General features: G+C 42.5%; 1 protein-coding gene across 1 annotated transcript in view; it reads right to left on the reverse strand.

The window, feature by feature from the left end:
* The window catches only part of ATP9A (ATPase phospholipid transporting 9A), a 510313-nt gene that overhangs the window by 174874 nt on the left and 309587 nt on the right, over nucleotides 1–25852 (reverse strand). Inside the window, exon 16 of the mRNA XM_078652049.1 lies at nucleotides 504–596. Coding sequence (XP_078508175.1) covers nucleotides 504–596 — 93 coding nt within the window. The remainder of the gene's footprint in view (nucleotides 1–503; nucleotides 597–25852) is intronic.

Here is a 25852-nt window from a genome sequence, read left to right on the forward strand (position 1 = left end):
ACCTGCACCCCAGATCCTATATGGGGTTCTAAAGGCCCCCAATGGGGTGCATTCAGACAAAAGTCACTCTTACTTGTAGCACATTAATTTTTATTAATGCAGATCCTCCTTCGTTCTTTATACATAAATGGGAAGGAAGGCACAAGTGTGAGTATGGCACATCCGGGGTTCATGCACAAAACACACCAATGCTGTTCACTCCAGCCTGTAATATGGGCCCTTCGTCACAACACCCATGGCTAATGCTAACATACTGTGTCTTCCGCAGAACATTTCACTACCTCGCCCTTTCTGCAGAACAACTACAAAGTAATTTGAAGACTGTGAGCAATTCAATTTCACCTTTTAACGCAATGTACAACTCTCTTGGATTATAAAGTACTTCAATGTATATCCATCACATTTGTATGTACATACATGAACAACAGGTATTAATGTATTTTAGTACACTATTTTGTAGGTAGGAACATAGGACTGTTTAAATAAAAACTGTGGTCTCTTACCTCTTCCTCCAGCCAGTCATTATACTGTACAATGCCTGCCATTACCACATCTGCCCCCTTCATGTACAATGTGATTTCTCCTGTTGAATCTTCCTGCGAAAGAAACCAAAGCACGAAAGAATTTTTATTTTTGTAATATTACCACTTCAGTTCTATGGTCAAATATTTTGTCTGTGATGAGGTACCTTTGATTATGGTAGTGTAATGCTACCCCTATCTTAGACTGGATTGCCAATTGAGTACACAGCAGGCAACATACTGACAAGATAATCTGTCTATTATATCTATGAAGCAGTGGGAATGTCAATACTTCAAGAAAAGATCTGCCCCCCAATTATTTTCAACATTGCACCCCTTGTGAATGTTCTTGATGGCAACAACCTCAGTTATCTCATGAATACCGATGGCATCCAGAATAATACTGAAATACTGTAGGGTACTGATAATGAAAAGATACCCGAGTGCTATATCACTCGCCTCCTGTAGGTGGTGCATAGAAAATGTCTCCAAATCTATACATGAAAGGCTGAGAGCAGCTTACATTGCTAGGGTTTTTTATTTGCCTCACTCCTTATAAACTCCGCCCAATGCATCACAGAAGATCTGTAATCTAGGGGTTACCTTGGTGATCTATCTTTTGACCCACATGTTAATACTATGTTCAAGTCAGCTGCCCTAAATGTAAGCCTCTTCAATGGGACGCCGCCTTTATTGATATTGTTGCTCCAGATTTTTCTGATATTGGCAGTGTTCTTCTCCCACCAACTACCGCAATGACATCTATAAATGTCTGCAAGCCAAGATAAGGTCATCCGTTCAAGGTGCCCAAAATGTGATCACATGCTTTGACCTGAAATTATTGTGTCACATTATTCCCAACCAGCCCTGTTGTGTTCATGCACTGATTCCTAATCAGGCAATAGGTTAAAATCAAAACCTTGTGTTTCACACAAAAAGACCTTGGCTTCACACTCTGATATTACATCTATGCCCAGAAATCAATCACTTTAAAGATGGGCTTTCCATTAAAGACTCATTTAGTAAATGCAGGAACAATTATGTTGTGGGAAAATCTTTCAATCTACAGGGCTCAGTCTTTTGGAACTCCATAACGAAAATCCATTTGAATGGAACAGAGCATAAAATGTAAGGCGCTAGAACAAGAGATTGACACACTGGAAACTCATATACTGGAAGGGGGGCAACCAATCTCCAGCTACAACACTAGCTCCAACTCAAGCAGCATGAGCTGAGAGAGCTAGCGGAGGATAGGGCATGTGCCTATGCTCTGGCGACCCAGGGCAGCCTATACAATATCAGAGATAAAGCCAGCAAACTGTTAGTGAGTCTGGACGAGAGGTATAGTGGATGGAGTTGGATCTTAGTAATCCGTTTTGCAGAGTGGAAATTCCTCATGACTGGGGTGGCTATAGCAGAAATGTTTGCTGCCTATTAGTAAGAAAAATATGCTTCCATGACCACCAGGTCGAGAGACGACTGTGTTGACCTCCTGAAAGACCTTTCCCTCCTGAATCTCTCAAATGAGAACAGAGGAAAATTAGAGCAAGATTTGACTGTAGAGAAAGTAGCAAGGGCAATTTGAGATCTACAGCCAGGGAAAGCAGCGGGCCCAATGGCTTACCAGTGGAACTATACAAATGCATAGCAGACAAAGTTGCAGAACCTATGTTAAAATGTTCCAGGTGGCCAGGGGGAAGGGGTGCCTGCCAGAGGATCAGAGGACCGCCACTATCGTTGTTATTGCCAAGAAGCATAAATCACTTGTGGAATACAGCTCATACAGACCCATATCATTGTTAAATTTAGAGGCTAAGGTACTGGCGAAGGCCCTAACGAACAGACTGAGGAAAGTAATAGCTACTGTGGTCCACCCGTATCAATCCGGCTTTATGTCACATAGGGGAATCTGACCAAACCTGCTTGTCAAAATGGAGTATTGCATAGGACTCTGTTTCCTCAGGCTGCACGAGCTGTGCTGCTCTCCTTGGACGCCAAAATGGCATTTGATAGCATTGAATGGAGCTATCATTTTGTAGCCATTTCCAGATGGGGCTTTGGCCCCCAATTTTGCGAGTTGGCTGAACTTCTCTATAAGGGACCACTGTCGAGAATAAGGTTAATAACTTGCTGTCCTGGGTTTTTGCCCATCATAACAGCACGAGGCAAGGGTGTCCTCTATCCCCAATGATTTTTGAGCTGGCACTTGAACCACTGGCAGTCTTGGTTCACCAGGATCCACTCATACAAGGAATTAGTGAGACTGGGGAATTGGAAGTACAAATCTCCCTCTATGCAGATGATATACTGCTATTTGCCATGCAGCCCCATCTCACGGTGGAAAGGATATTGCATATATTTCAGCTCTTTGGAGACTACTCTGGGTAGCGGATCAATAGGGACAAGTACCTCATCTTGCCCTTGTCAGGGGGTGTCCCCAGCCTACCATTGAGGTGTGTGGCTCTAATAGTGCAGGATGGAATTAGATACCTGGGCATATACATCATGCATGATGCAGGAGACTTGCTAAATAAAAACTTGCTTCGACATCCGGTGTCTCTGATGAGCAGATCTGTCCTCTTTAAGATGATGACCCTCCTGCGCCTACTCTGTGTTCTACAGAATACCCCCACATTTTTTCAAGAAGGCGGACCATGAGTTGCGAGAACTACTGTGGGGTGGTGCCAGCTTGTGGGCGCGTCACTCGTATCGAAGATTGGGAAACAGGTATGGGCTGGTATCAGCAGGTGGAACAGGTGGAATGCCAAAGTCAGGGCTGCCCTAGGAAATGGGGAAATGATTGGGATAATTGACTTAAATATAGTACGAAGAAGAGGAGTGACACCTTGAGAAAATAACCAATGAACATGTTTCAGCTCCACCCTACTGTGATAGTAATACTTGTATATGCTGGGGACCTGATGCTTATTGTTTTCGTGATTGTAATGTGGTTTGTTTCTTTACGATGTATATTGGGCGCACAATTATATTTGCTCTACAATGAGCAACTGTTCGATAAAAAGATCTAATAAAAATAAAAAGAATATCCATTCCTCTAGAAGCAAATTGTGCAAACATTTGAAAATACCCATCTTTCTGAAGTATTCTGCCTGGAAACCTGAGTATTTGTATTTGCTAATGAAGACTTCTGAGACCTTCTGAAACTCCTTTCTCAAATTTCATCACCCCTGAATGTTGTGTGAAGTGATTATGAAAGAGCGAGAGCTACACAAAAACAGGGAAAATCAAAAATACTCCTCTAATTGTTAGATTCATATACTATATTAAATTAAAAAAATATGTCTATGTTTGTCTGGGGATCAGACAATGAAAGATGTCCACATGACATCTTCATTAAGTTATAAAGTGACCGGTTAGTTTAAAGATGATTTACAAGAGAGTGTCAAATATTGCTCCTTGAATAAAATATTTTAATATAATATTTATAAAGATAGGCTGTTTTTAATCACTGAAATAGCAGAAGCAATAGCGAAAGTTGCTCTATAAAAAAAAACGTCTGTCAACCGACTAACACATCATTCCGCTTATATTATTAGACTAAGGTGTAATGTGCAGTTGGTTTCTTAAAACAATTGTTCCATAACCATCCCTGATCAATCTATAATTTTAACTCTGCCAATAATAAAGACTCTTGCAGTCCCACTATCTGAAAAAATAATGCTAAATCTGGTAAAACAGTGTTGCAAATTTATTTTAACTAACAGAATTCTAAAATCATATGCACAATTCCATCGTGTTTAGAATTAAAAGCCAAAATTCCCTGAAGCTTGCAACATATTTGGGCCTCTGGCTGAGCGGACAGGGTATGCAATAAACGGTGTCTCAGCAGAGTTTAAACAAACATGCTCACTGAAGTACTGTAAATCAACAGGCAATCACTTATAATGTAACACGTCAGGTACAACTGTGTGCACTGTGAACATGTATTCAGCTGAAAGCAATGCTGTGTCATGTATTGTCACAGCCAATAGATAAAGTAGAATGATGTGCACTTAAGCAGTGTTAGCATTTTCAAGTGTCCTTTATCCTTGCAGAGGATCAAGTGTGCTTTTGTATTACTGCTTATTGCTTAGCCAAAGCTTCTGCTGCCAAACTTTAGAAAATGAATGATCCTACTCCCACTAAATGCCAGAAATAAATCAGGGATTCAATGGAAGAGAACATTCACTTGATTGTCCACACATGGTAGTAGCATCAGTGAAAGAGACAGGTGATTGAACCAGAACGAGTGAACAGCAACTTTCAGCAGGTGAGAACTCCACACTCCAAATTGGGCAATCCACCTGTTTGAGGCAAGGATGTTTCCAAGTTGAAGCTCTGTTCTTCCACCCAACCATTATTGTTCCAGTACGCCCCAAGTTAGCTGGAATCCAAGAAATTGTGGCTGAAAAAGTGGCTTTGGGTGTAATCGGCTCCATGAAGCTTCCTGAACGTGAACATTCCCTCTACCTGCATTCAAATAAAGCAGGCATGCAAATGCAATACTAATCAGATTCAGTTGTGTCAGGCACAAAGAGTCTTCACACCCTATTGGGCCACAAGGGAGTTCCGAGCTGCACATGTGGCTTGAGGACAGTGGGAGGTGTGGAAGAGTGTAACTTGCTGTCATACTTGCATAGCAACAATGCTGTAGGAAGACTTGCTGAGGCAGATGGGAGAGTGGAGAAGGTGAAGGAGTATACCAGAGGAGATGGTGATGGCAGGGTCACAAACTGCTGCTGCTGCTCTGTAACCTGGTACCAAAATATTCTGTGACACAATTCAAGGTCCAGTCCGCCCATATGGCTGCATGGCATTTCTATTTTTATGTGAGTGACTGGGCCAAAGACTCTTTCTACCACTTCACCTACGGATGGAGTGTAATCTTTGTTGGCTTGTGTGCAGTGAAAGGAAATAGGTCCAAGCCCCACAGCAGGGTAATAAACCACAGACATTATTTGGCTGCAGTGGGCTCCTTCACACTCCTGGGCCTCAGTTTAACTGCATCTTTTGCACTGATGACAACTCTGCCCCTGCAGGTTTTTTACTGCCCTTGAAAGTGGTCACTCCTGTATTTTGACAAAATGATCAACCACAAAAAAAGGAAAGTAGAGTTCTTCCGAACATTGTACACTAGGAGGCCAGAAAAAGCAGAAGAGTAGAGTTAGACAGTGAATGAATCTCAGATGTTAAACTGAGATAAACTGAGTGAGGATATTGCACCTTTAGTTTGCACCGGGTGCATCTTAACCCCTTGAGTGCTGCCGTCGGCCAACGGTCGTCGCGAGCACTACCTTGCCAGTGCTGCGCACGTCCGTTGGCTGACGCGGCCGCACCTGTTTCTTCGAACGTTCAACACTGGCGCAGAACGTTCAAAGCAACAAACGGGTTAAATAGACCCCATCCACTAATTCAGAGATTTATTCATTAATTTGAGTCACATTAATGAATGCTCCTTGTAAAGCACATTGATTGATTTGACAGAAAATATACATAGCCTTTGGGAGCTGTGTCTATCTTCCACCTACACAGATTCTGGATGATCTTACACACTGTTTTGGTAAAGTTGATGGTACATTGAATCACACATGCACCTATCCAGATTAACCTCAGAAAATGACTGGGTGACTGTACCTTAGCATTTTGGGGAGCTACTCCTCCTGGGGTAGCGCTGATACCACCCTGACAAGATTTGCTGTGGCTTCTCCCCTAAATGGCCCTGGTAGACAGAACCTGTCACAATTAGGGACATACAAAGAGTGATTTCTACTGACACTGCTTGACTCTCACTTCAAATTCCTCATTCACACACTCACCCCTCTTCTTAATCATTTCCACTGCAACTTTCTCACACTAACTTTTAAAGCAACCTGTTTCTTCCTATCCTTAGCCCACTGATAGCTGCAACATCTAGTTCTAAATGTGAGTACAATATATATGATCTTATTGATAACAAGCCAACTAACCTTCAATGGTCAGACCTGGCTTGGGGATGATGCAGCACACTCTTTTTCACAAAGTAGCTTACTACGGCTAAAGTCACCCTCCACAACTGACTCTACAAAAGTGCATGCAAACTTGACATTTTCCGTAAATTCACACTTTCAGGAGGGTTCATTTTACCATCAATTATAGCCACTTAATGTACCTGCCTTCTTATACCCCTCCAGTTCTAGCTATTTTATCAGCTACTGCGGATAACCAATTTAACAAATCTCCTTTCTCTGATTCTTTCTGCAACCTAATTTCATCATCAGTGCATTCCCATCCGTCATGTATTGTCCTTGGCAAGTTTAACATCTCATTACAAATTCCCAGATCATGGCTACATAAGATCTGCCCGCATTACTCTCTCGAATCCCATGAGCTTCACAACCACATCGCTGGACAAATGGACCAACCAGACACACCACAGATGAAATTTTCCCCTCAAGTGGCGATGATCCTAAATGCCACCCACACATCATGATAAATAATGACCACTCTGCTTTTTCTATCTGGGTATCATCTAGAATGATTGAATGAAGACTACTCAAGTGCAGCACTCTAAGCTCACTTCAGTCATTAGATTCTAGCCCTCTATATATTGCCCCTTCAACAGAGGAACTATTTCCGCCATCAATGCCGCGAAGTAGTTTTGAAAATACGTCTCTGTAGTCAAAGTGAAGTGTACATAAGAGAAAGATCAGTATTGAACAAAAGTTAACCTACTAAATAGCCTAGACCTTAGACGATATAAATCCTCAAATAGAAATGCAAATACATACTATAACACCTGTCTTGCAAACAACAACTGCCCGTTGAAGAGATTTTTAGGTCTGTGTCTGAATGCCACAACCAACATGCAAGCACAACTGTACACAACACATCCCAACATTTCAGCAATGCGCTGATGACCACTTTCACAAGAAAGCTACTGATCTTAATTCTCACCTGATTCCAACACTGCCTAGCCCAGAGAGCACCCATCCCCACTTTAAGACTCCACCCACACCACCTGTCACTGTGGTATTCAGCTCTTTTCTTAATATGTCTGAGATGTTCATATATGTCACCACTAGCTATAAATCAAGATGTCTAGCCTTTGTCCCTACAAACAAACTCAAGAAGGTCCTGACCTTCTTATCCAATTGTTTTCAGTATGCCACGGGTCTCTATGCTTGCCCTGGTCATGTTCAATATAAACTTTAGGCTACTGCCCATCATAACTGTGTCATTTAGCTTAACATGGGACAACAACATTGAGAGAACACAGATCCTGCTAAATTACAATCTCTTTCACATACCGATTGAAGCTGCCACACCACCTTCCTGTAAATGCATAGAAAGCACCTCAATCTTGACTGAACAAAGACACATAACGTAATTTAACTTGTTAATCCATAATACAAACAATGCTGAATACTGGTGAATAAGAGAATGCTTTGCCTAACAGCACTGGCACTCAGATTGAAAAACGTTGTAAGTAACCTTGGGCTTTTGACATTAGCCTTGGACCACAGATCAACACAGTCAAGAATTCTTCATTTCACTTCAGAGAACCACAAAGAGAATCTTAGCCTTCCTGGGATCTTCCTTTTGATTTTCTCCCACTTAGTCCAACAAAAATCACCCTCTTTGCCCATATCCTATCTAATCTAACGGCCCTTCTCTTGCAGCACCTGAATAATGTCAGTTCATCATTATGTGCCTTAAACTCAGATCCAGTTACAAGAAGAGGGAACTTCAAGGTCAACTGCATTGTCCAGAAAGCTTTGCATGGACCAGAACACTTATTCTTCTACAGGAAAGAAATACCTATTGATCCAGATGAAGCCTCTTTTTTAATATGTACCCAAAAACCTTAAAATCCAAGAAATGACAAATAAAGGGTTGAGTGATCAAGCCTATCTATTGAGGTAGAAAACCTTTGTACGATCTACATATACCAATGAGGCTTTTGACCAGAATGCAGCAAAGTAATGGCCACTCTCAAAGTATTTCATGACATTCTCTGATCTCTGGATGATGTTAATGCCTGCCTCATGGAATTACTCAACCTGTTGGCTACACCACTTTGCTAAACATCCTCTTACCAATAATGGGCATAGAAGGAATACATTAAACTGGTTCCATTACTTCCTTAAATCAATATCGCAATCTGTCAAAATAGAGGTACCACAGGTTATAATCATTGCCCCTTAACATGGTGCACCTTATTTGATAGTCGTCTCTCTTCCCCTTTTCAACCTTTCATGGAACCACTCTAAATGATCAGGACATTAGCTTCTATTAATATGTAGTCGATTCTCAACTTTATATTAATCATCAAACATCTTCACTAAAAAAACTTTCTGGAATATGTCATCAACTTGATGAGTACCTTGTTCCTCAAACTGATCACAATGAATGCTGCATCCTCCTCACCTTCTCCAATGACTTTCCCGGTACAGAACGGTCTGCAAATACTATTGCAACGAAGAATCTCATCTTCCTGTGTCCAGAACATGATGTGCTTCAACAATGATCAAACCAGGACTGATTCCTTTCACAGCAAAACTGAGAAAAACTGATTCCTTACAACTGATTCTACGTAAACCCACACCCTACATCCCTCCCCTGAATGCATGGCAACAGAACAGATAATTGTGCTTAATCATTTATACACAGGAAATGCAATGCATTCTGGCCTCTTGTGTCTACTATAGTCACCCTCAACCCATCATACACAATGCTTCTTTACTTATGTCAGGAGCAAAAGAAAACCAGACCAAGGGACCACCATCCAAAAGAATGCGGTCTACCTGGCAAACCACAATCAAATTCAGGATGACTTCTATCATACACATCACTTTATCTTAACATATCCACCTACATAAAGGAGAAATTCCAAACTAATGGAAAAGTGAGAAACATAACAGACCAGCTCAACTTTCTCCTCAAAATTCCCAAAACCAAAAAGACTGAAGCCCTAAACCAAGAATTATAATTTTAACAACTACAACTGTGGAAGTATGTCAAAAAGACATAAGGCTCAACCTGATTTTAAAACCTGGATGCCCACTAAGATAACCTATATTTTTAAGTTGAGAATTATCCTGTTAGGTTATCATATACATTGTATGTGCCTACAATTATCTGTAAAGTTATCCAGGGCCCATGTGGCTACGTCTGGGCTATAGAAATATTGTCAATAAATAAAATACACTTGAGACAAGAGATGCAACAACCATCATGGGAGGCAAAGCTAATTCTATACAGATCTAGCTATATTTAGATCTCAACGAATGTAACAAGACCACTGGCTCTACACCCAACAGTATAATGTTCACAGGCGATGTATACAGAAGACTCAGAACTCCTCCTCACTCTTCTACAAAAAGATTTGACTATTTTAATACAAAAATTACCATCATTGACTATGATGTACTTACCACCTGCCAATTTAAAGAAAGATCACATCTTTAATCTACACGCACGTGAGTCACACACTCATATAGCTCACATATCAACCCATGCATGAAAAGCTCCTGATTGCTCTGCCACTGATACTCTGTGATCGCCCGATGCCACCTCTCTACCCAGTTTTGTGCCACAAGCAATTCCTGCAAGGAAAAATTCTCCAAACAATGCAACTGCTCACATACAATATGCACTAACCAACACCATTTCACATGCATGTACCTGAATGGCTCAGGGCTCCGGGTAAAAGGGCCACATAAGTGGCAGTAAAACAACATAAAATGCAGCCACAAGTGACATAATAGGCTTAGCATCTTCTATGGAAGCACTGCCACCTTAGACTAAAGGACTTGCATCTACAAAGGTTACTTTAACCTACTTTGAACTACTACAACACTTTAAAAAAAACCTAAGGGATGTGTGGTGGAGGGAACGTTTAAGTGCTATTTTTTTATATATACATTTGCACCTGAAGTTCCTCTTTAAACAAGACTATCACATTTTATTGGGTAATACATGGTAATACAAAAAGGCGAAGCTGTGCAGTTTTTCCAAACATGTCACACAAACAGTTTTATAAAAGCCTCGAGGCTTTAATTGAAAATTATTGCTTGCCAATCAACACATCGCGTATAGTTTTTTTTTAAAGGTGTTTAACAACATCTCTGCAGGAAATTGAATAAAGCTGCAACTTCCTGTGCTTTATAACTCGTTTCAGATAGTTTGGTTTTTTTGTCCAATATAAATACTGTGTCAACTGTCATCTTGCGTTAGTCATTTCCTCTTGTAAAGTTCAGCAGAAGGCTAGGACTTTCTCATATTATGGCGAGATCACCCTACCACTCAGCAGGAAGGTTTACCAGTTGTATTGTTTCGGAGCTGCATCTTTTTCCACCCAGGCTTTGCTCTGGCTATAGTTCAAAGACTTGTTTTTAACGGGGAAGTGCCAACAGTTTTATCCGCTACAGCAAGAAATGTGCAAAATGCCACACGTGTCCATAATTTAGTAAAACGACAGATCTGAACTGCAGGGCATGCTTACTACATATGTTCATCCTTTTTGAAGAGGACACGTCTCAATAATTCTGAGGCAGAAAATAAAAGATACACACTTTAAACATAGTTTCAAGTAATTAGCCTCATTTCTGAAAAATTCAGTACTGAAATAATTGTATGCGTGTTAGCAGCCATACATGTGGTATAGTGCACACTTGAGCTCAAGTTGACTACTGGTAGGAGGCTATTTTTTTTTATTTTAGAGTTTTGTATAGGGCGAACTCGACCCGAAGATATCAGGTATCAGAGCGCTTTACACAAGCACCTGTTTAATTACAGAGGGACACATTCATTTTTGTTAGGCATGGGGAGATTAACTCCTTCGACGCTCATGACGAGCTGAGCTCGTCATGAGCCACGGCGCTCCGGTGCTCATGACGAGCTCAGCTAGTCATGGCCCGGGGAATGCTCAGGTGCGGGGAGAATTCCCCTGCTGTGCTGAGCGTTCCACGGGAGTCAATACACCTGTGACGAGCTCAGCTCGTCATGAGCACCGGAGCGCCATAGCTCATGACGAGCTGAGCTCATCAAGAGCATGGGGGCGCTGTGCGCGCCCCCCTCCCCCCCAGCACAGCGGGGGAATAACCCCCACAGCGAAGGGGTTAAGCGATTTGCCCCGAATCACAGAATGTTGAACGTCCCTCCCGAGACTCGAATCTGGTTCATCATGTGTCCATCTGTAATGCAACTGGTGCTCATGTAAAGCCCTCTGATACACTCGGGTCTAGTTTACGCTATATAAAATGCAAAACAAAAAAAAAAAAAACTCCTCTACCTTATTGGATGCTTCTATAGCCTTCTACTGAGGATGAGTGGGTAAAGGATACAAGCTAAATCGAAGATGAAGTGCTCTGGACAAATTACTTATAATTTCTTCCCCGCCTCAATGCTTAACCAATGAAATTAATTCTTATCTCTTCATGAAGGAAATTTGACATGTTAAGGCAGTGCATATTCAGGGAATCACAACCATTAATATGAGCTGCAACTAGATTATTACCAACTATGCATTTAGTGTTGGTCGTCCATCACTGTTCAAATATTTGCTTAGTGTAAAGAAGTAGCTTGGTACCTCTGCATATATTTTAATAAGCTGCACGAAAAATGAGAACACCTCTACTGGTAAAATTGGGGCAGTCTCTGAACTGGCCCGGGACATGCTCGGATTAAGTCTTGTATGATTACCGATGTTCATTCCAATTTGGATGCCAAGGTGAGATGCAAGAGACCAGAGCACAAAAAAATGGAGAGCGAAAAAGCGGAACTTGAAGGCGTCACACATGACTTTTGGGCATGAATGTTGAGGTGTTATTCCCATCACCATGATGTTCAGAGAGCTTTATGTTATATCAACACATAGTTTCAAGATAACATTTTCCAAACATCTCTTTCATTTTCATGGTGTGAATAAATACCCGTAATCTTATGTAACATTGTACACTGTAATATATGTTTTGATATCTAGGAGGTAAAATACCTGCAGATTTATTCATACAGTGATTAAGGAAGGGCTCCAACGTGCAATGCTAAACATCTGCAGCTATACAAGCCAGTAGAACTTTACAAGCCTGGGAATCGAAGAAAGGTCAAGTAAGTTTTATTAAGAAACTAGGGACAATAACTCAACATATTATCTAAGTGACATAAGGAAGTACATCTGTGCATTTTCGGGTATTTATTAGAGCACCGTAAGGGTGATTTTGGATACTCTACTGAGTGGCAAGGGAGTCAGATAGTAATTCAAACATTAGTGTGTTTTCGCCGATTCCCCACACTGTAAAAAAAAAAAACCCATACAAAACTTGAACCGCGCTACTTGCCCAAAGTGAGCACAATACTGAGAGGTACCAATTTGGAAATAAACTGCAGAAATGTGGTGAAGTTATGTCGCAGATTTACAAAAACTAGCATCCTCTTCTAAATTTGGGATAGTTAGAATAAGAGAACAATTGATGCTGGGTTGTAACAAAAAAAGGTTGCGGGATGAATTTTGGTAGAAGGATGATCCAGAGTTGAGTGAAGTGAAGTGTTGATTTTAACTTATAAGAGTAAAGACTCGATTACATGTGTTAAAGAAATTAAGAAGGTGAATGGACATGCTGAAGAGGTACAAAGTGTAAAATTCATGACTCGGACAGAGAATGGCAGTAAATATTTTATAATTTTATAAAGAAATTTTACAGATGTGTAAAAGTAGGAGTTAGCTAATACTAACGGTCATCCAGCTTGGGAAGTCATATGCAGGGCTTGTGGAAAAAGAGGCCACTATGTGAAAAATTGTCGAATTAGAGGGTATAAAGATAAGATAAGATGAACTGATAGAGAGATAAACTTCACCAGGAGACTTGGACTCTGGAGCATTTGCACTGCAAATAGGTGATGGAAGTAAGAATGGTCACAAAGATGTGGTGAAAGTTTCTGGAGTTGATGTCTGAGTGCTCTTTGTTTCATGAGCTATGTTGACTGTGATTCCCAAAAATGTTTTTTTGAAAGGCTAGAAAAACTACTAGCTCTTTAAGATAGATATGAAGCCTTTAGCCCATTGAGATAAACTGATAAAGCTTGAAGGATATTTTTGTAGTGTAATAGAACATCATAAAAGTTTCACTGCTGGAAAAATGTATGTTGCCACAAAGATGGCAGTATTATTAGTTGAGCTCATCAGAAAAGAAATGGGTCTGATTTTAGAACACAACAGTGAAATAATCGATTAGACTGAGAGAAATAGTGGAAGTTAGAACATGATAAAGATGTTCAGTTAGCAGCTGGGATGCCTTATAGTTTATACTTCTAATAGTGTTAAAAGATGGTGTCAATACAGTAATACGTATAGTTAAGAGGGGATTCTGTGGCAGTAAAAGAAGCCTTGTCGATAGGATTGGAAAATAAAATAAAAATATGGGTATGGTTCGGGAGGTAGAACAGACCGTTTAGCTCCTGTGGTCTTAGCACGCAAACCCACAGGTGAGGTGAAGTTGTGCATCGACCTCGGAGGTCTGAACAACTGTGTGAAAGTAGAAACACATCCATTACAGAGTATCACAGAGATGTTGTCCTCATTAAAAGGCATCAAAATATTCTCAACATTAGATTTAATACCGGCATATCACCAGATCAAACTCCATGAAAATTCCAAGAATCTGACAGCCTTTAATATTTTCCATTGGAGTGTTCAGGTACTTAAGAATTCCCTTCAGTCTCATCTCTGCAGCATCTCTTCCAGAGAGCTATGGAGCAAGTACTGGTATTACAGAAATTAAAATATACCAAGATGATGTGTTAATATTTGGTACCTCTGTCAGTGAGCATGAGGAGAGACTTAGGCAGGCACTTACTAGACTTAGATATAGAGGGCTCGCTGTGAAAAGCTCCAAATGCAAATTCAACAAACGAGGGAAAATGTACATCAGTCACACAATAACTGAGGATTGTATTAGGCTAAATTGTGAGTTTGTAAGTACAACTAAGGAACTGTCTAGTCCAGAAAATAAAGATGAACTGATGACATTTCTTGGAATGTCTGCGTAATACAATAAGTTTGTAGCTAGATTTGCTGATCGCACTAAGAATATGAGTTTGTTGTAAAAAAAAAAAAAGAGGGGGGAGTTAGTGTTCCTTGGTCGAAGGCGCGTGAAGGTAAATTTGAAAACATGAAAGGAAGTCTAGAGAAAGGACCAGTTCTCCAAACTTTTGTACCTAACTGTAGGTCAATAGTGATAACAGATGCTAGTTCTAAGGGTTTAGACACTGTATTAAGGCAAGGTGGATGTGGTGATGAGAAAACAATTATGTCTATCTAGAGAGGATTGAGAGGACCAGCACTTCATTATTTAGTCATTGAAAAAGAAGCATTGTGCATATTCCTGGGCCATAAGAATCTGAGGAAATTTTTGTAGGACATTATGTTTATGGTTAAGACTGATTTCAAGTCATTCAATGAAGTGCTCAACAGTAAAGATATTGATTCTATATCCAGGACTATTTGTAAGTGGGTCATAGCATTACAAGATTTGGATTTTAGTCTGGGGTATATACCAGAAGCCAGTAATTGTTCAGCTGACTTTCTCTTTAGATTGGTTGGAGGTAGTTATGAAGAAGTGAAGAATAACGAGGTAAGAGAAGTAAAAAAGAAGAACAGGGTATGTGAGATACTGGAAGGGGCAATGAGTGAAAATGTGCGGTGAGACAGTTGGCAAGGATGACATTTTGACAGAAGAAGCAAACAAAATAGTAGAGCTAATTATAGTCATGAGTCTAAAAAGTTTTGGAAACTAAGTGAGAGTACATCTGAATAAGGAGGTTTTATCTTCAGAGGTACTAAAGTGATACCTCCAAGGGCTTTAAGAAATGTGTTGATAAATATGTCATCCGGGAACAGGAAGGCAGGGTCAGCACAAGTTGTGTTAAGTTGCTGCTCTCGTAGCTATACGCGCACTCACCCCCGATGAAGCCCGGAATAGGACTTACAAGGTACTTTTGACCTTCAGTTCAGAAACATGAACTCTGAACTATTTATTTGGTTTTGGACAATACCCATTTCCACTACATTTTTTCTAGGTCCTGACGAAAGCCCTCCGACTCTTCGGGGGATACAAAGGGGCTGAATCATGTCGACCACCCACCTAGACTAACGAGTGCAGTGGACTCATTGAATGTTCAACCATGCACAACACTGTTTTTATCCTTTTACCATGCTCCGAACTGAATAAAATGAAGGCTCATGTGGCATGAGGACTTTTTTTTAAAACATTCACTCTACACGAGCACTATCACCCTTTTTTTGATTTCTGATCACTACTGAAATAACCAGTGGTTCCCTCCAGACAGAGGAAGCATGAAAGAAACCCAATGATGATGCAGTCACGTATCTGACTAAGGCGGAGAACCAAGATATACCGTCCATCAACCGGTCTACGTGAATGAGGGTTTTTTAAGCAATGATGGACAGAACCACATGAACCCTGGTAGCAGATACAAGTGATCCATTCACCATTGATTTTGGAGAAATATGGCACATCATATGCAGTTAAATTTTAATAAAACCAAAGACAGATTGAGATTAGATTATTGGTGGCCAGGGATAAATAGCTAGATTAAGATTGAATTTTGGTGGTCCGGAATAGATATTCAGGCTGAAAGAACAGTTTGAGACTATATTGAATGCATAAGGTGTGTCAAAAGTTGCAAATCTAGGAAACAACCTATGATAACTACGAATTTACCAGACAAACCTTGGCATTTCCTTCAGCCATTTTAGGACATGTACAGGAAAAGAAGGACTAGCAATATGCCATTGAGTTGTTAGATATGTATTCCAGATTGCCAGAAATTTATATGGCTAACAGTGTGGAAACTGGAACGGTGATTACATTTTTAAGGGATGTATTCAAGGATTACTAAACTCTGTTCTAGCCAACAATGGGGTGCAACTAGCATCAACTGAAATGGAAGAGGTTTTAAAAAGGCTAGTTATAAAAATCAATTGTGGCCTCGATCATCCAGAGGCCAATGGAATAGTTTGGAGAATTATTAGAGTAAATACAAGTAACTAAAGTAAATAGGAAAAATTGGAAAGCATCTCTCTTACTGACAATAGAAACATGTAGATTAACTGTACACTCAGTCACACGTAAAGTTCAGTTTGAACAGTTCAAATGAAGGAAAACCAATTTAATACTATGCGCTTCGTGGATGAATGTTAAGAGTGGTTGAGATGAATCAGGGATAACTGAAGAAAGAGTGAAAAGATGAAAATAGAAGAAACGAAAACATTGTTTGACAAGAAGCATGTGATTGAAGTGACAAACGTGAGAGCTGGGATTTAATTAGAATCAGGAACCAGAAAGTTAAGAAGGTTGGGTCAAAATACTCATGGTCAATCCTCGCAATTCAATTGTTTATGAAGGCTGTAAAGAGGTTAGACCAAGAGATTTTGATCCTTAACAGTGCTGTGGTCGTGAAAGAGTGTGCTCTGGAGAAAAGGTGTGTCAATGGGAAAACATGCAAAGTTAGTAAAAGGATGAGTTGGTAGCAGAGAAAGGTTCGGATCACAGGAAGTACAGCAGAATTGTGAAAAGTCTAAGATATCTAAAAGGTTAGTGCTGGGTTAATAGAAGTGTGCAAAATAAAATTTTGAAAACATTTTAATTGGCCTTGAAGAGTTACCCATGTGCTACTTCCTTCAAAATACCCGTTGTTTTATACGTTCTGTATATAAAGGGAAGACATGTGGTAACCTACCACGCACTAAGGAACTAATACACATAGAATGTGATGATGTAAGGTAGGTATCATGCATCTTCTGATCTTCTGATTTGTGGAAACAGTGTCTACAGTAGCCGAAGTAACTGTAGGTGGTTGAGGTGTATTGAGAATAAAACCAACTACTTATCATTTAAACTGGATGGGGAAACTCTCCTCCTTATTGGATGCTTCTCCAACTTTACACCTTTCTGTAGGGTTACATTTTAATGTTACATTTTGAATTGTTTGCTGTTACCAAAGCAGAAAAGAGGGTTGGAGGGAGAATGGTAAAAAAGTGATTAGCATCATGAGGGAAAGTGGCTATTGAGGTTAGAGATGTCAAATCCTTAACATTAGAGCTAAATTTTTACTTAATTGGTAAGGAAATAAGTGAAGGGTTCCAAAGTTTTCCTTAGGAGCTCACATCTGGTAAAGCCAAATGATGGGGGGGTCTCATACCAAGCAAGAGTTGTCTTGATTCCACATTGCGACTCTTTCTTTCACGACCCTATACTTTCTGCCCATTTTTCTCACACTTCATTTTCTTTTTCATCCCGTTATTCTCCTTCGGTCACTGTTTTACTGTCTTTGTCAACCATTTTCTTTGCCACTTTTCTTTATTTCTCTTTCTTTTCCTGGATCAATGTCTGAAGTTAGAAAACAAGTCCTGGTTCCCAAAAGTGAGTGCTGTTTTCTAGCACTTTGGACCACTGGCACAAATGTAAAATGTTATCCTAGTTTAAGGGGGTGGGAGGGAGAGGGCAAGATTAGAAGGAGCAGCAGTGATTGAAATTGAGCAATGCAGGGGGTAACTGTTTCTACCCATATCCACTTTTTATTAAGGTCTATGTGAGCAGGGGGACACCATGGATAATACTGCTTTGTGCTCAGTTGAGCTGCTTCATGTGCATATTATTATAGCCAACATAAATCCAAACATTGGTTGGATTTCAAACTATCGGACTGCCACCGAATGGGACAGCCAAGAATATTGTGATGCGTGCTAAAACTCAGAGCGAACATGTAGTACCGAGGAGTACAGTTTCAGCATACTTTGCGTCCTAGTGCCTGGACAAGAAGCATCCTTCCACATGAGAGGTTTCTCCTGTTGGGACATCCCTCCCTGTATAGAAAAGACGTATTTGCGTGGTAGTAAATACAGTATGCAGAAGATAAAACCTAAAAACAAGCCTGCTGCACCATTGGCCGCAATTTACACCCTTGTCTTTTGAATGCATTTTATAGCGTATTGGGTTCTTAAAACTGAAACTGAGCCTGGAGATTTTTCAATGCTGCATCTGCCATGAAACTGCCAAGAAAATAGACCTTGGTCTACTGCTCCGATGTACATTAGAATATTGGGGAACATCCTTTTCAACGCGGATGTTACCCCGCAGTGCTTTTACGACGCGTCCTTTACAACGCAAGTCGTAACCACGACTTGCGCTGGAGGGCGCTAAAGGATAAAGAATAGTATATTTACTATTCCAACACCTTCCCTACTATCCACGGGGACTGGTGTTAGAATAGTAAATTATACTATTCACTATCCGCGCCCAACAACGCAAGTCGTTGTAACGACTTGCGTTGTTAAAGACGCGTTGTAAAGTCACGCGTTGAAACGGTAAGCGTTGTACCGTCATACATCCTAGAATATTGGAAAGAGCCCCTTTGAAAATGAAAATGAAGCACGGGGTCGTTTATATCCAGAGGAGAGAAGACAAAACCATTTAAACCGTTTTAAAACGGGTAATCTCCCATTGCAAGCCACAAAAAGAACATAGCATTATTTCTCAAACATTGACACGAACGTCACCTCTTCCTCAAATGAACTAGAAGTGCTCGTGCTGCTGATAATGTACCAGAACGAGCAGCAGTAGAGAAATAATGTACTTAGCACACAAAGCAGTAGTTTGAAGAAAACTTTATAATCTTTCAAGCAGCAGAGACACAGATACCATCGGTACTGATGGGTCCCTTCACATTTAACACGTATGACTACAATTACATTGTATTTTTTGCTTCCAAGGGATGGAATGTGCAAAAACTATTCCAGTGTCTGGTTCACAGAATTTGAAAGCGGCCTAGCGCCACCAAGTGTCTTGGAGAGGTATACCATGCAACAATTATTTGTGACCTCGACAAAGACCAATAGAGGAAAACCTCTTAACAACGTGCATGTGGTAAGCATTCACTCTCCTGTTAAAAAATGGTAATCCACTTGTGTGGACCTAGCGCCTGCTACACCAAATGCCCCAAAACCTTAGGAGGAGAAATCAAATTTCTTCCAGCAAAATCAATGCTTTTTTCGTAATGTGGATAGACACGGAATTTGGGCTATAGCTCAGCAGCTACCCTTAGAAAGCTACCAAACCCAGACATTTCTAACAAGCATTTCCAATGCAATAGGCCTCGCATTTACGCAAGTTTAAGCTATCGGCATTGTAAATGACAATGCCTTTTATTTAAGTTTTAAACAAACAAAAACAATAAGGCATTGTTATTTGTAATGTGAATAGCTCAAACTCGTGTAAATGCAAGACCTATTGCATTGCAAATGCTTTTTTTTGTTATGGCAGGCAACACGGACAATGGAGGTAGGCGGATGGGTATTTGGGGGAGACATGGACAACAGAAGCGGGGAGCCCTTTGACACAGGTTTTCACATTGTTTGTAGATTGGGCGATAGTAAGGGAAGGCAACAAGCTGCTCTGTGCAGCGCGCATAATGACTGTAAAGCTGCATTTGGATTTATTTGTAGTTTTATAAAGGGCGGACAGTGCCATCTGGTGTAAGACATGGAAAGACAGGCAATTCTGCTGCTCTGCCATTTCCATGGTAATCTGATGACAAGGGGTGCAGCTTTCAGAGCAGGATGTGACTCAACCATGCCCCCCTCCCCACCATAACCCCATCCTGCTGGTGTGAAGATTGTTTTCTATGCTGATTTTGTTTTCAAGATTGATTACATTACATGAATGCGATTAGAAATCAGCACGAAGGTGCCATAGAAAACGGAATAAAAAAACAAAATCGAGTTGAAAGTGGTCAGCTAAATTATATTTAAAACAATTACATATCATTAAATGATGTATGTGACACACGACAGTAAAGTGGTCTACGTAGAATGCAGTCTGCCGGGGTGCCCTACAATAACCTGAGCCGTGTCTGTGGTGACTTGGCTGGGTGTCAGCGTCTGGAACCCGTGGGCTTTGCAGCTTGGGGTCGCGCACTGAGGTGTAAAAGTGCCTGAGATAGCATCTCTTAGAAGCAGCCAGACACCTGAAGACCCAGACGTGAGGGAGTCGGGTGGAGATGGCGTCAGTGAAGCTGGCCCTCACCAGGACGGCCACCTCTGAGGATTGATGTCTGCGTCTCCGGGTGTGGCAGGGGCCAGGCACGCATTCTGTCCATGGTTGGTGAGCACAGCGCGCTCCCTTCATCTTGAAAATAAGGCCTGGGTTGACAGGAAGCAGTCTCCGCTACCCAGGGCTCGAGTCGGGGTACCACGCGGGTGGACGGCGTCCCCCCACTTATTTTACCAGGGGGGGGGGGACGCCATCCTCCCTGCCAAACAGCTGGACTTCACTCTTTGGCCCCTCTGGGACGAGCAGCTCGGCACCTTTCGTGACGTCACTTCCTGTCGTGACGTTACTTCCGGTGATAGGGTCCCCCCACTTCTTTTTTCAGGACTTGTGCCCTGCCGCTACCTTTATGACAACTGAGGAGTGCTTTCTGCCCCTTTTTATACGACACTGTTTTCTCATTAGCGGGACAATAAACATGTTCTTTCAAAGGTTACACGCCGCACTCGGCCTGGCCGGGGAGCTTGCAAAGGAAACCTTTGGAGCGCCACACATCATCCTTGTAAAGAAGTGGCGGTATCACAACAAGGCTTTAAGTAATGGTCGCGCTTGTCCAACTCGTTCCAGTACACCTTGCTTGAAGGGATTTTGTTTGCACTTCCAAGAAGAAATATGAATTTTCTGCCTCCAAGGGGTTACCCTCAAAGACACAGCGGGTTTAGCACCCAATGCAATAAATATATTGGTCGCAGCTTTTCGTTTCCGACTGTGTCTTTCATTGTTGTAAAACCAATTAACTATGTCTCATTCAGTTGAGTGCAGTAACAGCAGCTATTGAAATGCCAAAAGACCAAGTTAAGAGCGCGCAATGTACAGCTTGTCAGTATTATTTATATACAGAGAGTTTTTATACCGCGCCCAAAGGCCTAAAAGCAACAGAGCACTTCACATAGAGCATAAGAGTATGGAGTAACAAAGCGGGCCAAGAGTCATGATCAACAATAATATATGCAGGCTAAATACAAAGATCAAAGCGTTATCCCCATGTGTACAACATATACAGGGATGAAAAAGTAGCTGCGGAGCTACATGCACAGTCCAGATTGTTAAATACCAAAGGATTCAGCTAGGGAAAACAAGCTCTCACCATTGTGCAAAAGGCAGCCGCTTATTTATTTTTGCATCACGCTTTCACCTTAGCGCGATGCTAAAATAAACACGCAGCCACCCTTGCCAAAGGTAACTGAAAAACTAAAAAAACATAGTGCCTACTGAGTGACTAATGCCACCCGGCTTGCTGGCACACTTGGCTGCTCTCCACCAGTACTGAGAGCACCGCGTACCGCACCGCCGCCGGCCCGAGATCAAAAGCAGTGCACGGAGGGCCGGTATCTCTTCCCCACCGGCCCCTAATTACCAAGATTGCTGATCTTTAATTTTCAGTGAAAGCGTGATGTAAATATAAACACGCGTGTCCGGAAGAGACGCTGTGCATGAGCAAAAGACGCCAAGCACAAGCTAAATCTGCAGTCAGGGTGGGCGGGGCCTAAGGGAGACAGGGCGGACACAAACCCCACTTTCAAAGAACGACAATAGATCTCGCCAAGGCGAGCAGCACATGCGCTGCAACGCCGGCGCTACCTAATAACGAGCCACTGAGGGGAACCCACAGTGGTATGAGATGTGTGAATCTAAGTTGTTTTTTTTTTACCCAGATGGCTTTGCCAAACTTAAACTTTGGCTAACACCAATTTTTCTCACATTTCGATGAAAGAAAGTTCTGGAAGCTGTAGGAATCCACAGCATCCTACCACCCACCATTCTGATAACAAGCATTGCAAATGCAATTGGTCTCGCATTAGGAAAGTTTGACTTTTTTTTATTTATGTGTTGGTTTTGAAAATAGCAAAATTAATACCTTTGTCAGATGGATGTGGTGGTGGATGTAGTGGTGGATGCGATGGTGGTGGATGTGGTGGATGTGGCGGTGGATGTGGAGGTGGATGTGGAGGTGGATGTCATGGTGGATGTGATGGTGGATGCGGTGGATGTGGTGGTGGTGGATGCGGTGGTGGTGGTGGATGCGGTGGACGTGGTGGATGTGGCGGTGGATGTGGCGGTGGATGTGATGGATGTGGTGGTGTATGTGGTGGTGTATGTGGTGATGGATGTGGTGGTGGATGTGGTGGTGGATGTGGTGGTGGATGTGGTGGTGGTGGATGCGGTGGATGTGGTGGTGGATGTGGTGGTGGTGGGTGTGGTGGATGTGGTGGTGGATGTGGTGGTGGATGTGGTGGTGGATGCGGTGGTGGATGCGGTGGTGGATGTGGTGGTGGTGGATGTGGTGGATGTGGCGGTGGATGTGGAGGTGGATGTGGAGGTGGATGTCATGGTGGATGTGATGGTGGATGCGGTGGATGTGGTGGTGGTGGATGCGGTGGTGGTGGTGGATGCGGGGGACGTGGTGGATGTGGCGGTGGATGTGATGGATGTGGTGGTGGATGTGGTGGTGTATGTGGTGATGGATGTGGTGGTGGATGTGGTGGTGGATGTGGTGGTGGATGTGGTGGTGGTGGATGCGGTGGATGTGGTGGTGGATGTGGTGGTGGTGGGTGTGGTGGATGTGGTGGTGGATGTGGTGGTGGATGTGGTGGTGGATGCGGTGGTGGATGCGGTGGTGGATGTGGTGGTGGATGTGGCGGTGGATGTGGCGGTGGATGTGGCGGTGGATGTGGCGGTGGATGTGGCGGTGGATGTGGCGGTGATGGTGGATGTGGTGGTGGATGTGGTGGTGGATGTGGTGGATGTGGTGGTGGTGGATGTGGTGGTGGTGGTGGATGCGGTGGTGGTGGTGGATGGGGGGGTGGTGGTGGTGGATGGGGGGGTGGGTGTGATGGATGTGGTGGTGGTGGGTGTGGTGGTGGATGTGGTGATGGATGTGGTGGTGGATGTGGTGGTGGTGGATGCGGTGGATGTGGTGGTGGATGTGGTGGTGGGTGTGGTGGATGTGTTGGTGGATGTGGTGGTGGATGTGGTGGTGGATGCGGTGGTGGATGTGGTGGTGGATGCGGCGGTGGATGCGGTGGTGGATGCGGTGGATGTGGTGGTGGATGCAGTGGATGTGGTGGTGGTGGTGGTGGATGTGGCGGTGGATGTGTTATCTGTTAGTTATCTGTGGATTTTGGGCCTTAGATGGACTGCCATCCAGGGAAACCTAGCAAACCCAGACATATTTGAAAACTAAACTTCTAGGGTGGGTCCATTGTGGCTTATCCCACAAGGATTTCTTACCCAAAAGCCATTGCAAGCCTCAAACCTTGGCTAAAAACGTATTTTCCTCATATTTCCATGAGGAAAAGTTCTGGAATCTGTGGGGATTCACACATTTTTGTTCAGAGTTCCCGCATGTCCCTGGATAAAAATGGTACCCCATTTGCATGGGTGGACCAATCACCTGCAGTAATAAAGGCCCCAAAACGCAACATGGACAGATCAAATTTTCCTAATGAAAAGCACATTTCCCTCACATTTCTGTGACTGGAAGGTTCCAAAAGCTGTAGGAATGCACAAAATTCAACCCAGCATTTCCACACTTCTTCCAATACAAACAGAGGTCCATTCTGTTGTTGGACTGGCGCCCACACCACAAATTGCTCCAATATACGATGTGGGAACATCAAATAAATGTACTGGTTTGACTAAGTGGGTACCTGGGGATTTGGGGTCCAGGCTAGCCCACCACAAGGGAAAACTACAAAACTCAGATTTTTTTAAAAACTAGACAACAATGGGAGTTCAGGATGGTGTGACCTTTGTAGATCCCTCCACATTTTGTTTAACCCAGAAGGCATTACAAAACTAAGTCTTTTGGCTAAAAATATGCCTTCTCACTTTTAGGTGAGGGAAAGTTCTGGAATCTGGGGGGGGGGGCATACATTCCAGCCACCTAGCATTCCCACACTTCTTCTGTCTTATGATTTAAATGGCACCCAACTTCTGTAGGTGAGTCCAGGGCCCATGGTAATAAATCCCTAAAACTTCAACATGGACAGATCACAATTTTTTTCACTCAAAACTGACTCGTTTTGCAATGTGAGTAGCTGTGGATTTTGGGCTTGGGACCACTTCCCCACCGGGAAACCTATAAAACCCAGACATCTCTGAAAACTAGACACCAGTGAGAGCACAGGGTAGTGTGACTTGAATGGATCTCACAAGGTTTTCCTACCCAGAATCCCTTGCAAACCTGAAACTTTGGCTAAAAACACACACATTCCTCACATTTCTGTGAGAGAAAGTTCCAGAATCTATGGGGATTCACACATTTCCTACCACGCAGCATTTCCACGTCTCTTGATAAAAAAATATACCTTACTTGTATGAGTCGGTTCAGTGTCTGCAATAAGAAAGGCCCCAAACGGCAACATGGATATATCAATTTTTTCCATCCAACCCCAACGCCTTTTTTGGAATGTGGGTAGCTATGAATTTTGGGCTGCCATTCAGGGAAACCTACCACACCTTGACATCTCTGAAATTTAGACCCCCTGAGGGAGTCCAATGTGGTGTACCTTGCATGGATTCCATTACTTTTTTTTACCCACAATGTCCTGCAAACTCCGAACTTTGCATAACATAACTCATTTCACTCACATCACTGTGATAAAACCTGTCAGAAACCACAAGGATCCATAATGTTCTTACAACCCAGCATTCCAACACTTGCCCTGATAAAAATGCTGCCCCACTTCTGTGGCTGGACCATGTGTCTGCGACAGGGACAGATCAAACCAGGGAGAATGACTCCCATGGCAAGTGCTACGAATGTGTGATGTACCCCCCTGCCCCCCGCCATCCCCCCCCTCTGCTGGTTCATATGTGAAAACTATGTCTAGAAGAATCAAGCTTTTCATTCACTTGCCTTAGTGATGAGGATGTGTTAGTCCCCAGGGAAGCAGAAAGGCTGTTGATGCTTTAGGGGTGGGCCCTGATGTCAAGATGAGGAAGACCTCAACCCCTTGTATTAGGAAAAAATATTTCCTCGCATCCAGTGGGCTTTATTCCCAGGCCAACAATGGGGAAAATGGGGGCAGCCCCCTCTCTGCCCCTTGGGGGGAGGGGGCTGCCGCTCAACAAACCCCTGCGGCAGATTAGGGCAAAAACCCCACTGAGGATAGGGCTACCCCAATTCTTTTGTTTGGTTTAGCACTATGTTGAAACACCTGGTATCTAGTCAGCGTTCTTCCCCCATTGGGAGCAAATTAGGGGAAAACCTCTTATATGCCT

Source organism: Lissotriton helveticus, chromosome 7 (genome assembly GCF_964261635.1).
Source record: "Lissotriton helveticus chromosome 7, aLisHel1.1, whole genome shotgun sequence".
In the NCBI taxonomy this organism is placed as follows: Eukaryota; Metazoa; Chordata; class Amphibia; order Caudata; family Salamandridae; genus Lissotriton; species Lissotriton helveticus.